The following is a 17,627-nucleotide window of genomic DNA, read 5'->3' on the forward strand; positions in this document are numbered from 1 at the left end:
TTTTCCTTTTTATCAGCTATGTGTTTGTGCGCCAGTAATACCAAGCGTAGGTTGTGCGTATACCAATTCAGTTTTATTACTCATCAGGATCTCTACAAGTCTACCCTCAAATTTAAGTTCGTTTAGGCAATATTAGAGTAAATTAATCTCTGAGACTTTGGGCGCAGTAAAATAATAAATAGAAATGGTTTGAACTCTTGAGTCCAGAATTGTAATTGAATCTCAAATCAGTCAAGAGATGGAGCTATGAGCTAAACGTTTCTACGGGCAATTGAAATTCTGTTAAGAATGATTAAAGTGAATAGTCCGTGAGACCTTCTCCCCCCCCCTTTATTTATTATCCACGTTTTTGTGCACCAGAAATATCAAGTGTAGGTATCACGAATATCCGGTTCACTTTTATTTTTCATCGAGATCTCTACCATCCTGACCTCAAATTGAAATTAATTTAGATACGAATAGAGGAAATTAATCTATGAGAGTTTGAGCGTGATCAAACATATCATTCGAAGAGGTTTGACTTTCTGAATCCAAAAGTGTAATGACATTTTAAACGGTCAAGAGATGATGGAGCTATGAATTATATATGTGTACTTGAAAATTTCAGAGTTATTCTATGAGACACTGTGCGCGATTAAAACTTGGCTTTTTATGGAAGCAACAAAGTTTAATTCATACTTTTTTGTCGTTATAAGTTAACTAATATGATAACTTTATTTTAGTCCTACATGACATCAAAGAGGATTCCTTTGAACCACCTGTGAAATCAGGTGAGAAGAACGTGGTTCCTCAAAATGGGATGTTTGAAATCGCATGTAAACATCCAGCTGGTCATCCAAAGCCCCGAATCTGGTGGGAAGGCCCAGATGGAAAGGTAATTAGTGATGCAGGGCATGTCAGAGTGGATGGAACTAGGTTAATAATTCATGCTGTTGCCGTGTCTGACTCAGGATTTTACACTTGTACGGCAGAGAATATAGCAGGCCAAAAGCGATACAGTGTTGACCTGTATGTTTCAGGTAAATTCATTAAATGCACTTTATTAGGATCTAATTTAAGTATTCGTTGTTGTAATTTAGTTTCAATATTCATTTATTCTTCTGGTTTAACTGTTGAGTGTTGTAATCTAGTTTAAATGTTTATTTATTCATCCAGTTTAAGTTTGAGTGTTGTAATCTTGTTTAAATGTTTATTTATTCATCCAGTTTAAGTGTTGAGTGTTGTAATCTAGTTTCAATATTCATTTATTCTTCTGGTTTAAGTGTTGAGTGTTGTAATCTAGTTTAAATGTTCATTTATTCATCCAGTTTAAGTGTTGAGTGTTGTAATCTAGTTTAAATGTTCATTTATTCATCCAGTTTAAGTGTTGAGTGTTGTAATCTAGTTTCAATATTCATTTATTCTTCTGGTTTAAATGTTGAGTGTTGTAATCTAGTTTCAATGTTTATTTATTCATCCAGTTTAAGTGTTAAGTGTTGTAATCTGGTTTAAATATTCATTTATTCTTCTGGTACTTGTTGTAATCTAGTTTAAATATTCATTTATTCTTCAGTTCAAGTGTTGAGTGTTGTAATCTAGTTTCAATATTCATTTATTCTTCTAGTTCTTGTTGTTGTAATCTAGTTTAAATATTCGTTTATTCATCCAATTTAAGTGTTCACTGTTGTAGATTAGTTTAAGTACTCGTTGGTGTACTCTAGTTCAAATACTGTTTGTTGGAGCTTAGTTGTTGAGTGTTCAAGTAGTTTTTGTTGTAATCCAGTTTAATATTCCTTGTCCGAATCTAGTTTAATATTCCTTGTCCGAATCTAGTTTAATATTCCTTGTCCGAATCCAGTTTAATATTCCTTGTCCGAATCTAGTTTAATATTCCTTGTCCGAATCTAGTTTAAGTATTTTGTCAGATATATTTAAGTCTATAAAACAATGATTTGTTTTGTATTTTATTTTATGTTAGATTATACATAGCGCAGTTAAACTTTATATTTCTATGTAAGATTTTAAAATAGATCAATAACAACAGGACAGAAAATTATGACTTAGTGTTAAAACTACTGTAGTAAACGTAAAAATAACACCCCCACTCATAATTTTATTTTCCACTTTTCTCTAATGTTTCATACGCTGAGCTGATGCTGCTTAGCCAACTTATACTTATTAGTACTTACAGATTTCCATTTTGGTATGAAAAACAACTGTGTGCACATGTGTCTGTCTATATATATATATATATATATATATATATTGTTGTAAACTATATTTTCAATGATTTAATTTAATTGTTTGCAAGAGGGCGCGTGAGGTTAAGATCAAGTAAATTTGATTAAAATCGAGATGTTTACGTTTACTATAAATATGAATAAGCAGTTAGTTAGAGTGTGCCAGTAAGTCAGTAGAGAATGAGAAGTCGGAGATTTTTATTTTTTGAATTTTTTGTATGAAAGGTTCATACAAATAGATATTTGTTACCTTCGCCACCGAAGATGGACAGAACTTATGTATTTTCCGCCCCTGTGTGTGTGTGTGTGTTTTTGTTTGTCAGCCAGATTTTTAGAAAACGACTGAATTTATTTAGAGAAACGTTGGTATACATTTAAGCTATGGCAAAACTGAGAAATGATTAGTTTTGGTGGGTCAAAGTCACAGCGAGATTACGAAATATCCAAAATATCCCTACATGTTAATATGGAACCAATTTTTTTCAGACAATTCTTCTTCTATAACTTAGTTGAAATTTATCGGATTTTGACGGAACTTGGTGAACACGTGTAAAATATTGTTTATCATTGTCTTGCCAAAAATAATTCGCATCCGTTGATAACGACGGATTTACGGATACATCTTCCTATGTCTTGAAAGCTGAATATCATCAACGTTCTAGTCTGTGCTTTTATTTATTTATTATTTCAGAGCATGTAAGTACCAGTAGAGTAACTACAGCATATTCATCTTCTTAGCACGTGTAGAATCAATATACAGCAATCTTTGAGTCTTTAACTCAATTATTGAATTCCCAGTAATCATTTTCATTGCAAATGAATCTCTTGCTAATATCGCTTGTAGCATTGGAAGTAGCAACTAGACAGTGTACTCATCAGTATAATTTCAACACGTGGCTCTGCACTCAACTGATAATAAATAAACAAATAAAATCATTTAGCTGTAAAGATAGTCAGAAAGAGACTGGTTGGTAATAATAATAATAACAGAGAACAGTTGGTAATAAGATAAACATTAGTACTGCAGTACTTTGTCTTCACACTGCCAAAGTTGACTGGTTTAGTTGGTAATAAGATAAACATTAGTACTGCAGTACTTTGTCTTCACGCTGCCTAAATTGACTGGTTTAAGAACAACGAATTTGTGGATAGTTACACAGTCACATCGTCTACAGTAACACTAAACACGATTACTCTGAACCGATTTTTCGGTCCCCACAATTTTGATTCCTCATATATATTGTGAAACTTGGTGTCTAATCGAGAGTTAATCCGTCTCTCATTTATGGCAGCCGCTTTACTCTTAACGTTGTTTACGTAAACAGAGCTCAACATTAACATTGGAAATGACAGGAGAACATGTGTGAAATATGTTGATGCCAGCTTTTATTTCGTAAGCATGATTTTTTATGCTAAATGTTTATGAATTAATTACGCTTTTATTGACATTTCTGAACGTAACGTAATTTAAAGAATAAAAATGTATATTAACCGTATGTCATTGTTGAGCGGCTCTTCATGTTACTGAAATGTTCAACAATTACTTTTCGCGGTTGGCGGCACAAGTAGCTTAGAGTTTTGGCTCTAAGTCAGTAGTTCCAAACCAGGGGTGCGAGATAGCATTTGTTTTGGCCACCTTCACCTTTATTCTCAAATAAATAATTACTGTAAGGGGTGCGAGAACATATTAAAAAGTTTTATGGGTGCGGGGCATAAAAAAGGTTGGAAACCACTGCTCTAAGTGAAACCGAGAGTGCAGTACAATTAACCTTGTTAAAGCCCTTGACATAATTTAAATGAATAGACAAACTTCAACTTTTCTAATCACTGGGGTCGAGTTTGTTTCTTTTTTCTTTGTTTGTTTTTGGAATCACGCACAAAACTACACGAGGGCTCAATTAATTGGGTACATTTTGCAGTTTCAAATAATGTGGTAAATTTAGTAAGCCTAAGAAGTGTGTTAAAAATAGCAATATCAAATTATGGATTAAGTTTATTAATCCCATGCGGCTAATCTTAATGTAGAAGTGCCTAACAGTACGAATAATTCCTTCGTCGTCTCACATGGTAATTAGAACTCGTAACGCTGCTTTCTAATAATGCTAATTTGTTAAATTTCGTTGTGAAAATAATAAAAGTCTTATAACAGATTTTCGAATACTTGTAATAGCGGTACTATAAGATAAACAAAAATACATGACAAAATTTAAGTATTTCTGCATTAGTTTTATTTACAGACTTATGCTGTAGATTGTATACTTTTAGTAATCGCTGGTTAGTTTTGAATTTCGCGCAAAGCTACACGAGAGCTATCTGCGCTAGCCGTACCTAAATTAGCAGTGTATGACTAGAGGGAAGGCAGCTGGTTATCGTCACCCACCACCAACTCTTGGGCTACTATTTTACCAACGAATAGTGATATTCACCGAAACATTATAATGCCCCACGGCTAAAAGGGCGAGCATCTTTGGCGCGACAGGGATGCGAACCCGCGACCCGCAGATTACAAGTAGAATGCCTTAACCACCTGGCCACGCGGGTTTTTTTTTCTAATTTATTGAAATTGTATTAAAACTATACGTTCCCCTTCAAACTTGGGCTTATTGTCCCCATATATGGGTGAGACTGGCAGCTTCGTTAAACTGGTGTAGATACATAACTTCAATGATTCTGAGTTAAATATTCCCATATTTTAGTGAGAACGACATCTCCATTAAGCTGGTTTTAAAACATAACATCTCTGATGCATTTTGAAGAGGATGTCTGTGTGATTCTCATGAGGTTTACATCTTTGCACTGCAAAGGTTTAGAAACCACATCGTTGCATCAAGGACTTTATCAAAACAACGACTAACATCACAAACAACGAATTTTTTTTCCAGCTTTTTCAATTAACTAGTTGTTTCTACTTATTCATTCTTCTTACTTGTCGGAATGATTTTAGTACAGACTTTCACGATGTCCACATAGCATGATTTCACATCGATCAGGAAATTAGTTAATTCAACCTATAAAATTCAGCTTCTGGTTTACACCTAGATAATGACAACATACCCTAGTTAATGTTTTAACTAAAAATGTGCCAATTTCCGAAACCAACGTAAAACGAAGTAGCATTAATTTACGTAACACCTCATTGCATGCGTGCCATTTTTCCGCTGAAACGCGAATTTCCGCGGTTTTCAAACGGCCAACGATCACCCACGAGATTCGTATAAATTCGAGGAGAAAATATGAGCGATTTGGGGGCCGGGTAGGTGGTTTTCAGGAGAAATCGTATTTTTTCAATGTTTATTGCAGAAAAAAAAAATCTGACCGCCATCTTGGAGGCAGTCTTGTTTCGTCTCGTTGCAGGTCTCGTGGTCTGGTATCGTGTGCATACCATACGATAAAATATTCTCTACGCTCCAAAGAAACAACAGCGATTGAAATGTTTAAAAGGAAAGATGTTCATTTTGATCCTGTAGACAAGAGAATGTGTAAGGACATTAGATCAGCAGCTTCAAAGTATACCTCAAAGCTGAGGGAGAATCAGAAGAAAAGGGCAGAAAGGCTTGAGGCCTATGGTTCTGTGAAATCTGGCCCAGCCACCTTGGCTAAAGAAAAAGTCCAGAAAGGCGCAGAGGCACAGAGAGCTGCTCATTCAGAGAAGGAGAGAAAAAAGCTCGGAAGAGAGCACTGGAAACCCTTGTCTCGAAAAAGAGGAAAGTAACCAAGATTGATTAAAGGAAATTAAGTGATTTGAAATTTGACTGTAATTTATGCAGCAGAGCAGAAGTTGATATCAGTGACTGAAAACATTTTATTATTATCTGCAGCATACAGTGCCAGTGGTTTATTTTAAAGCATATCATTAATTTTATTTTGAAGCAATGTCAAAGCTTTCCTTGATTTGCTGTTTCAGTTTGTATTGTGAAAGAATGAAAAATATACTGATATTGAGGCACCAGTAATTTACTGACAAGATTGTATAGATGAACAAGTTTTACTGTAGGTAGTCATGTAGAGTAATTTTAAGTAATTTGAAATTTTAATGGAATACATGCAGCAGAGCAGTAGTTGTTGATGTCAGTGACTGTACAAAATTTAAGTTCTGAGGCATATCACTGATATCAGTAGTTTAATATTGAACCATATCTGTAGTTGAATTTTTAAGCAATGTCATAGCTTTCCTTCATATGCTGTTTAGTTTGTATTGTCAATTTGTGAAAGAATGGAAAATTCACTGACATTAAGGTACCAGTAGTGTAATGACAATATTGCATAGATGAACAATTTGAACTGTAGGTAGTCATGATTAGTCAAAAGAGTAATTTTATGGGATTTGAAAATTGTATGGAATATATGCAGCAGAGAAGTAGTTATTGGCAATGACTGTAAAACATTTAATTGGCAGCATACCAGTAGTTGATGATGATGATGTTATTGATGACAAAAAGGATAATAATGAAATGATTTGTATTTTAAATATTTACTGAGTTATTTTGGCTTTATTAACTCATATTACTAATATATTTTGATTTAGAAAAATTAAACTGAATAAATAGCAAATAAACAATCTTAAATTTCATTTATTTACTTTTATTTTATTTGTTAATTTTAGATATTTTGATATATCTTCTAAAAAATGAATGCAAATTAAAAGAATAAATCAATCTGCTAAAAACTGTAAATGAAAGTTATAGTTTTTATTAGTTTGATTTAGTCTTTTAATTTCCTTTTGTTATTTTATATGATATATATTGTGTACTTTTCCAACATTGCAATGTCAAAAAACATTAAGAAATTATGTTCCAGATTGCACCAAATCACACCAAATAGCATCCATTTTTTTAAAATTTCCCGGGGCGGCATGCCCCCGGACCCCTAGTCAGGCGCGGCTGCGCCGCGCTGTGGCGCCTCTGGCGCCAGGCTATATACCTTTTCCTCTTTTTTTCTTAAATATCATTGGCATGCCTGTCATTGTATACAATATTCAAGATGGCTCCTTATATTCAATGCTTTTCAGTACAAAATAATGTTTTGCTCAGGGTCGCAACATATCATTTGCCATGAAGAAAAGTGTTCATTATTATTATTATTAAGCTTTAAAACTTCAGTTTTAATGTTAGTAGCGTTCTGGAAGTTGATTTTATAAAAATAAAGAAAGTTCTCGACTGTTTTTACTTCCTTAAGGGCTCGGCATAGCCAGGTGATTAAAACACTCGACCTGTAATCAGAGGGTCGCGGGTTCGAATCTCTGTCGCACCAAACATGCTCGCCCTTTCAGCCGTGGGGCGTTATAATATAATGGTTAAACCCACTATTAATTGGTAAAAGAGTAGCCCAAGAGTCGTCGGTAGGTGGTGATGACTAGCTGCCTTCCCTCTAGTCTTATACTGCTAAATGGGGAACGGCTAGCGCAGATAGCCCTCGTGTAGCTTTGCGCGAAATTCAAAACAAACCAAACTTCCTTAGGACTATCATTTTGGTATACAGTGATTTGAACATCAGTTATTTAACCTTCGAACAGTTTTGTGTTGTGTTCGTGGCATTTCTAACCAAAATAAAAATTAATTTCACCAGTTCTTTATTAATTTGCCTCAGAAAGTTTATTCGTGCTCTAGCCCATTGACAACTGTTTCCTGCTACCTTCGTTGTTTATACACGACAGTATGCATTCTAGAACCCTCATTATCTTGTGCCTTTTGCATCAAGTTTTTTTTCTGTTATGCAGAATTTACCTCTGATAGCGAAAAGTCGCACGACTCCAGTATGAACAGTTCAATGATTGATAGTGTTAGTCCTGACTTGGTTGTGATGATGTATACAAGTTCATGATAACACTTTATTTACTATTGGTCTTGTTCCGGAAATGGGTTATTTGGTTCTATGATAATTATTTCATTCTTCGGATATTCATTATGAACAGAAAAATCCAATATCCTTCTTCCCTGTAATTATCTATTATTGAGGATAGGAACAAGGAAATTCCTTGTCTGTTAATTACATGTTAACAAAGAGAAAGGAATAGGGGAATATATATATATATGCAAGGATAATTACAGGTAAATTCACTTTATCTGTTGCAGGGATACTTTTCTGACATAATTTTCTACGTGTCAGAGTCACATTGACAAGATAAAGTTGTATCACAGATCCAATGTTATCGCCAACAAAGAAATCAGGATCGTTACACGTGTGTTAACTTTCGGGTTATTCACGTTCATTCCCAGTCGTCGATGATTTGTTGGGGTTTTAGTTTTGTTTTGATAGCTTTCAAAACGTTATTTTTAACTATTTTTAAATCAAGTACTCCTCTCTTTTCTTCGATGTTCCGATAACCGCTTGGTATTTTTTATCGAATTCTTATCTCTAAGACATAGGAATACTTTTGCGAGCACCTGACACAACACAATTCCTATATTTACAGTCTTGTCTTAAAAGGTTTCGTATTCAAACTATTTAACATAACTATATAATTAAATGTTTACATTATTTTGTTATATAGCTTTTCTGTGACCCCACAATAACAAATGTTATACAACAATGTGTAACTTGTACATGCAGTGTTTGGATACATCCAAGGACAGTCTACAAAACAAAAACAAAGCTCACGTCAGTTGCTAGTGTATGTTCTTCTTATAGCAAAGCCACGTCGGGCTATCTGCTGATCCCACCGAGGGGAATCGAACCCCTGATTTTAGCGTTGTAAATCCGTAGACATACCGCTGTACTAGCGGGGGGCTCAGTTTCTCGTAATATAAAGACTGTTGTCCATAATATATAATAAATTCTGAAACGCAACTTTTAACTATATATACACACTGAACTTAATAATATATATATATATTCTGAATTTAATACGATATATATGTACAATTGCGTATCACATACACAAATATGTACTTCAAACATCAATTCGATAGTTAAAATTGTTTAAAGAACATAATATTTTTAAACGTTTATGTCTTTACAAATTTTATTAAACAATATATTCACTGTTAAAAAGGATAAAAATTAACTATATCGTGCCAATATTATTATCTACAGGTCAAAAACCAAATAATAATAATAATAACCACTAACTCGTCAAAACATCTGAAGGAACAAATATGCCTTTGCTAAGCTATTAAGCAATCTTCAGCCATATCACTTCTTTGCTTCGTACGAATATGTGGATGTATATATACATATCCTAGTTTCTAGCTAACTTCCTAAAAAGATGATGACAAAACCTTGTATACACATTGTACATTTGTTACTGTATAATAAAGTTTTTCGTTATCCATTTAATCCATTTCCAAACTTTTTACAGTCCAAAACTGGGTTTCTCATCATAGTATAGCAATACAAAGATTATATTGTATGCATCACTAGAATTAAAGCACGATTAACGTAGTTGATGATCAGATGCATATTTTTCATTTGATTTATACAGTTCAACCCATAATCCAGTCTCACCCCAAAAGAGTCCAGGCAGATGAAGGCAAAACAGCGAAGCTGTTCTGTGAATACCTCGGGAGTCCATTCCCCATCACTTCTGTCCACTGGCTCAAGGACGGCAAAAGGGTAGAGACGTCCCGTTCTCGCTTTGTTGTTCATCCGGACAATGGAACTTTGTTCATCCACGGTATTCAGCCTGGTGACTCCGGAATGTACCAGTGTGAAGTAAAAACTAAAGGATTTCCTTCCATTCGGTCCTCAAATGCCCCGTTTATTGTCAAAGGTATGATTAATTTACTTGGAAATACAGTTGTTGCTGATTGGGTAAAGTGGGTTAAGATAGAATGTGTTACATATTGATCGTTGTTTATTTTTTTATCTGTCTCTTTATCTAGCTTTATTGTAGGATGTATAAGAGTCCAATGTTTCTCAAAACTGCGCGTATGCGCAGCAATCTAGTTGATACTGTGCATCGAAAACAACAAGCCGCTCACAAATTATTCAGTTGGTAATAATTTCATTTGGCAAATGTAGGCCTACAATTCGACCAATACCATGTCCACATGTGAGGCAAGAGTACAGACGACAATTGATATTCAAAAAGGTGCTAGGCAGAAAAGTAATGGTTAAAGGAGTTTGTATAAAGAAACACAAGAGGAAACATTGTTTAAACTATGTTAATATATTAGGATCTTCCTCTATAATTTTCGGCAGATTTAATGGAAAATGTTTTGCTATTTGTGTAGGAAGTGTTTTTTCTGTATTTGTCACAATATATGTTTTGGCCTTTGAAACGTGTTTTAGGGCTATATGAACATATAGCTGTCTCAAATTTTGAACTAATTGACTAGAAGGAATGCATTAAGTTAGAATACTCACCACATATTCAAGTTATTTTGTCTCATCAAACAATGAGATTTGTGTATCACTTTTATAATGCATCCGCTACTCTAAAATGTGGATTTCATTATTTTCTATTTTTTTTTGTAACAGAAAGCCAATCATGAACACTTGGTTTCACAACGAAAGCACGGTAGCCAATGAAGTATTTAGAAAAGCTACATAGAAAATATTTTCGTACAGAAACAGCAGAAGAATATCAAAGAATAAAAGTGTATTTATAATATAAAAAATAATGGTAAATGTTACCTGCACAGCAACTTTAAGTCTGCAGCTGACAGCAGGGGTAGAAAACAGGATCAAAACACGTCTATACTTGACAGCCACAAGTATTAAAAAGAGATCCAGTATCATGTTGTACAAAAATTTATAAGGACTACCTGAATACGGCTGACTACAGTTATTTGATAGACAGGCAATAGTAAAATGTTATGACACTTCTTATCATTACGAGGGAAGGAACTTAGACGTATATTAATAGTATTAATATAGACCGTTCTAATAACTGTCGCTCCCTTTATGTAAATAAAAACAAACATCTGATACTAAATAAGTCTCAGAAGGTATCGTATACAAGACTAATCGACTATATTAAATTCAATATCGCTTCTTTGTATCGCTGCTTTGTACACAAATTAAAATTCATTACGTTTCGAGTATATTCAAAGAGGACTCTTAGAAAAGATCAATGTTAAGAGTTTTGATTGATTGATTATTTGTAACTAAACACAAAGCTACACAATGGGCTACCTGTGCTCTGCCCACCACGGGTATAGAAACCCGGTTTCTAGCGGTGTAAGTCTCCAGTTTTACAGCAGGGGGAGCTAAATGTTAAGATACATTTAGTTGGAGTATATAAAAGCAATATATCACTGGAATAATACCTAGCGGCTAAAATTATACTTTTCTTAAGGTATCATTTTCGTGATGTCATTTAATATTTAATTTTATTTAGACGTAAGACTGACAACCGGACTTGCTAACCCGTTTCACGTGACAGGCTTCTGATTTTAGAAGATAATCATATTACCTAAATGACAACCAGTTTGTTTATTTATATAAATAGAAAAAAAATAATGGAAAAGAGGGATCTCGTTGCTTACTCGTAGCATTGCTGTAAAAAGTATTCAAAACAAAATAAATCTTGCAATAAAAAACACACAAGCAAGCAAAGTAATACTAGTTGGATATATTTTTAAAACGACTTTCAAACCCTACTTAATTTAGACTGCTTCATTTTGCTATATGAATCATAATGTCAACCAAAGCAGAGTGTAAAAATCGTTTAAAACATCCATCCAACTAGTATTGCATTGCTTGCATGTGTATTTTCTATTGCATTATTTTGTTTCGGATAATACTTCTTATACAATTCTACAAATAACCAATGGTCCCTGCTTTCCATTAAAATATTAATTATTTTTCTATTTATTTGTTCAGTTTTACTTTGAAAGCATATAAGACATGTGCAGCACACTAACCTATCTTTTTTTTTCCCTCCTTCTCAGGCCTGGCATGGCCAGGTGGTTAAGGCACTCGACTCGTAATCTGAGGGTCGCGGGTTTGAATCCCTTTTACACCAAACATGCTCACCCTTTCAGCCGTGGGGGCGTTATAATTTACGGTCAATCCCACTATTCGTTGGTAAAAAGTAGCCCATGAGTTGGCGGTTGGTAGTGATGACTAGCTGCCTTCCCTCTGGTCTTACACTGCTAAATTAGGAACGGTTAGCGCAAATAGTCCTTGTGTAACTTTGCGCGAAATTTAAAACAAACAAACCAAACTTTTTTCTCTCTTTAAATCCTTACCATGTATGGATAATATAATAAGTCATCCTTAACAGTTAACATAAATCTAATGATGCAGTTATGTTCATGAAAATGCTATCACGTCAAGTTTAATATCTTTATTAGTGTTGAAACCAAATGAAGAATAGCAATTATTGTTGCACTAAAAAGGTAACAGCTAACTTAAAATAAATATCATCGGTTTTAATTCCACATCTAGAAAAGCTGAAGTTTGCACCTCCTCCAGTCAGTAGAAACTTAGAACTTGGGTCTAATGCCAAGATATACTGTAAAGCACGAGGAGCTGTTCCACCCACAGTAAAGTGGACAAAGGAGGGGAGCAAATATTTTGAGTGGCCACCACATATTAAAGATGAAAACGGAACCCTGTATTTTAATGGTGTTCAACAGACTGATGCAGGAAACTACACTTGTTTTGCATCCAGCACTCAGGCCTTCATTAATACCACTATACATGTTGAAGTTATCGGTAAGTGGTAATTATACTGAATAACATTTTTAAACTGAAAATTAGAAAACATAATTTGTTTGAGCAAGGCTTGAAATAGATTGATTTATGTTATCACTAAACTGATTTAAAGAAATGTATATCTATATGTATAAACAGTAAAATAACCGTTTTCTTGAGTTTTAAGCTCACATTGTCAGTATATTTAGATGTACTGATGCCCATCTAAACATGTTTGATATGCTATTTAGCACCTATGTTAAACAGAGGTGGACATGTTTATGATCACATACCTCAGAACGCACTGTATGACCTATAACAGTGAAGTTGCGACATTTATTAAATGAAAAAATATATATAGTATTTCTATTCCACTCGACAATGCTGTAATATTTCTTTCGCTAATTCTCAAGTTTTTGTTTTTCTCATTAGGAAACCTTTTTGAACAATACTTTAGGTGCTTCTCTTCAAACAGTAGGCTGTATTATTGTAGAATGTTATATTGTTGAAGTAAAAACTGTATTCGTGAAAATTGTGACTATAGTATGAAAAACAATACATCTCAAATACGATGACACATCTTAAAGATTTTAAAGATGAATTGCAACTAATGAAAAATACATTCCTGTTGTTTTAAACACTTTTCAGCACAAGTATATCACTGTTTTTGTTAGATTTTTATTTCTCTTACTGTATCTTTAGTTCTGCCAACTTTTACCGTAAGGCCAGCAGAAACCATTGCTTATGAAGGATATCCCATCATGCTTCACTGTAAAGCCACAGGTGATCCGCAACCTAGCATCCAGTGGGACAAGGACAATGTACTTAATGGCTTTGACAAAAAACGGTTTCAAGTTCTGCCCAATGGAACTCTCTATATCAGTGAAGCTCACATGGATGATATAGGGAAATATGGGTGTACTGCTGGAAATAGTGGGGGCTTCCGCAGAACAGAAGTGAAACTGTTTGTTGAAAGTAAGTTTTCAATAACTATGGATATAACTGTATGTATATTATATGTTAGACTGATTAAAGTATCATTGTTTTTTGTTGTAAAGTCCACTTACTGTCATTATAAAAATCCAAAAATTAAACGTACTATAGTCCATTTAGGTAAACTATAATTTCAAGATGAGCAAGTTATCATTGTATTATGCAACAAATCAGTGAATGGTCTGTATTCCTTATAAGCTTGAATGATTGTTTTTATGTGTGTACACATTTCAGAATTAATAAAATGATAATGATATTTGATTTAGTTAAATGCCTTCTTTCTTTAGATGGAGAAAATTACAACCCTAACCAGATTGGTGCAGGATTGAATGAGAACACTATGACCAAAACAGTTACTATAACTCTTGGTGCTGCAGCAATCTATATGGTGCTTGTTATGGGCTTAATGATCTGGTGTCGATTGAGACGTGCAAAACAAAAGGCTTTACTTCTTGCTCAGACAAAAAACGAAGGTATAATTATATTTTTGTTAGAGAAAAGCAGTTTAATAGACTGAATAATCGTACTTAAATTGATAGGTGTATAATGTGCTTCTCATGTTATTTCAGTAAACTAAAAATTGCATTAAAAATACATAAGCAGCTAAGAAAATTGATGTTCACACAAATTTTTTTTTTAATAAGCAGCTTGTATAACCACGTTCATTTTGACACAGGTTGTTGACCTAAGTTCACAAACAACGTTCCATTACAAATTGTGTGACTGATGGTATCTACGCCTAACCCATAAATAAACTTTAACTTACAGAATATCTTTCCTAATAGAAACGATAACTCCCACGATTAACGCTGAACCGAACTTCACTCATTGAACACTCAGTAACTCATTGCTTCCCTGAGTCTCGTGTTTACGTGGTTCCATTGTTTCTACCTATTGCCGAAAGTTACTCGATTCTACGGAGGCCTTAATTTTTTGGATATAGTATATCGTCACCATAATGAACTCCCTCTAAGAAACAGATGTCTAGATTAAAATATGAAAAATATAGTTTAAAATAACATGAAAAGTTCTAACTGAATTAGTTTTAACTTTCAACTCAAACTGAAAATTCCTTTGTTATCAGTGACGTATTTGTTTGTTTGTTTTTTGAATTTCGCACAAAGCTACTCGAGGGCTATCTGTGCTAGCCGTCCCTAATTTAGCAGTGTAAAACTAGAGGGAAGGCAGCTAGTCATCACCACCCACCGCCAACTCTTGGGCTACTCTTTTACCAACGAATAATGGGATTGACCGTCACATTATAACGCCCCCACGGCTGGGATGGCGAGCATGTTTGACGCGACGGGGATGCGAACCCGCGACTCTCAGATTACGAGTCGCACGCCTTAACATGCTTGACCATGCCAGGCCAACCAGTGACGTAACCAGGCTTTCCATACGCATAAAATTTTAAGGGAGCGCCAGTAAATTAAAAAATCTGAAATTGATCTTAATTGTTAATAAAATAGTCATTACTAAAAACCAAATGTAACAGTTTACACAAGTTTTATTTTTTACTAAATAATACAAAAAGTGTTTATTGCATATAAAAGCTGAAAAATATGTTATCAATATTCCAAGATTTTTCAAGGAACTAGGGCCCCTTTGGCTATGCCTCTGTTTGTTATAAAATTATATTGGACTGATAGCCATTAAAAACTTGTGTTCAGATGTAAAATTGTATATAATGTCATCAAAGGTGAATTTTCATAAAAGAGCTGTACCATCATACCAAATATGCTCACCCTTTCAGCCGTGGAGTCGTTATAATGTGACGGTAAATCCCACTATTCGTTGGTAAAAGAGTAACTTAAGAGTTTTCGGCAGGTGGTGATGAGTAGCTTAATCTTACACTGCTAAATTAGGGACGGCTAGCGCAGATAGCCTTCGTACAGCTTTGCGTGAAATTCAGAAAAACAAACAAAGAACTGTCATATCCAATTGCTATAAATCAGTGCTTCTAATAAACACTTAAACAAGTGCAAATGTGGTTAATTGTTAATACACATTTAACTGTTAAAATATTACACAAATAAAAATGTTGTTGCTCAAATTACTGGAGCGTAATGGTTTTTCTCTTCTTTTTCTTTTTATAGTGATCAAATCTGAAAATGGGATAGTTGTACAAAACTCAGACCTGAAAGAGAAAAATGGATCTATTAAGAGAGATCGTAAACATGATAGGTCAACTAAAAGTGATGTAGAGGGCCATTCGTACAGTTCCAGTTCTCATTCACACCATTCCAAGCGTAGTAGGACTTCGTATGACAGACTACTGTTTCCTCGCCATGACCTTCAGACTATCATGGTTTTAGGTGAGAAGACTAGTTGTAGTAATGTTTTAATATTTGAGTTTTTGCTATTTTACAATTGATATAATTCGATTAACGGATTGGTAACGTCTGGTAATTTTACTTGTGACTATCAGTGGCAAACATATGCCGTTATTTGTCAAATCTCATAAGCATTAATAGGGCTTAAAGTTATATTTCTACCTCTGTATTGTATTATAGTTGCAATATTATTAGATCATCAATACTTTGTTATAGATAATCAATTTACACGCACGTTAGCTAGTAGAATGCTTAACAAATCCTCACATTACAAACTGAATGCTTATTATAGGGTCTGTAATTAATCTGTCATAATATTTTAAATTTCAAAACAATTTCACGAGGAAATTAATAAGCGCAAAACAGTCGGTTAATTTGTAATTAAGCACAAGGCTTCACAATGGGCTATCTGTGCTCTGCCCACCACGGATATCGAAACCCGGTTTCTAGAGGTATAAGTCCGCAGACATACTGCTGCGCCCCAGAGTCTCGTGTCAGTTTTTTTTTCAATACAGTTATTTATATATGTTCATGTATTGTGTACAATCATCTATATTTCAACAATTAAAATCGTATGAGAAAAGCTGTTTAGGCATTTATAAAATAAAGCAACTTCTGTGGCGCGCGATCTAATCAGTAGTTCTAAGGCAATTCAGACCCCATGTCAGGGGGAAGAGGTCAACTAGAACCTGACTCCCCAGCTCTTCAAAGCCTCAGCTCCAATGTTTGCCATCCAGTCAGATCCCATGCCTAGGGATGAAGGGTTCTAAATTTCCTGACCCTTCCAGGTCGTGTACAACATGATCGAACACCAACCATGACAAAACCTTATTTCACAAGCGCGATGCAGAAGCCTGTAAGTGTTTCCCGCGATGTGTAGGCTGTGGTGGAGGCCACCAGAATATTTTGTCCTAAAGAACATGAAAATCCTCTGTATTGTGAGTAGCAAAACGCCACAAAATGCAAAGAATGTCCAAGGATATCAAAACAAGAATTTACAAAATACACAATAACATCAGAACCACAGAAACAAATATACAAATATATCACGCATAAAAATCAACCACAGTGCTGTTGATACCAGTAACAAAGTCGACAGTTTTAGGTACTCGTAGTAGCTGCACGCTCACAAATGCAATTAACAAAAATCGCATCCAAATAAACAAACACCGACACAATTGAAAAGTACCACTGAATAGTACTGTAATATGATTAAAAATGAAATGAATGTTCGATCAATATCCAGCACTCAGACATATCAGAAACATTGTTACAAATACAGAAAACAGCTCTATAATAGAAGTAGCCAAATTCATATTTATCGATGTCTATTTGTTTGTCTGAAATTAAGTACAAAGTTACACAATTGGTTATCTGTGCTATACTACAAGTATCGAAACCTAGTTTCTATTGGTGTGAGTCTGCAGATTTCTCACTAAGCCAATGGGGGGCTTATGGATGTCATCAAAGAATATTAAACCCCTGAAAATCAGTAATACAA

The 17,627-nt window shown here is 34.4% G+C and overlaps 1 protein-coding gene across 4 annotated transcripts in view; it reads left to right on the forward strand.

The window, feature by feature from the left end:
* Positions 1 to 17,627, forward strand: part of LOC143222853 (inactive tyrosine-protein kinase 7-like) — a 98,168-nt gene that overhangs the window by 68,727 nt on the left and 11,814 nt on the right. For all 4 annotated transcript variants that reach the window (XM_076449940.1, XM_076449944.1, XM_076449941.1 and 1 more), the window contains 6 exons: positions 723 to 1,019; positions 9,640 to 9,927; positions 12,552 to 12,821; positions 13,503 to 13,775; positions 14,081 to 14,266; positions 15,890 to 16,108. In XM_076449940.1, the coding sequence (XP_076306055.1) occupies positions 723 to 1,019; positions 9,640 to 9,927; positions 12,552 to 12,821; positions 13,503 to 13,775; positions 14,081 to 14,266; positions 15,890 to 16,108 (1,533 nt within the window). The remainder of the gene's footprint in view (positions 1 to 722; positions 1,020 to 9,639; positions 9,928 to 12,551; positions 12,822 to 13,502; positions 13,776 to 14,080; positions 14,267 to 15,889; positions 16,109 to 17,627) is intronic.

The sequence above is a fragment of the Tachypleus tridentatus genome, chromosome 8 (assembly GCF_004210375.1).
Source record: "Tachypleus tridentatus isolate NWPU-2018 chromosome 8, ASM421037v1, whole genome shotgun sequence".
Lineage (NCBI taxonomy): Eukaryota > Metazoa > Arthropoda > Merostomata > Xiphosura > Limulidae > Tachypleus > Tachypleus tridentatus.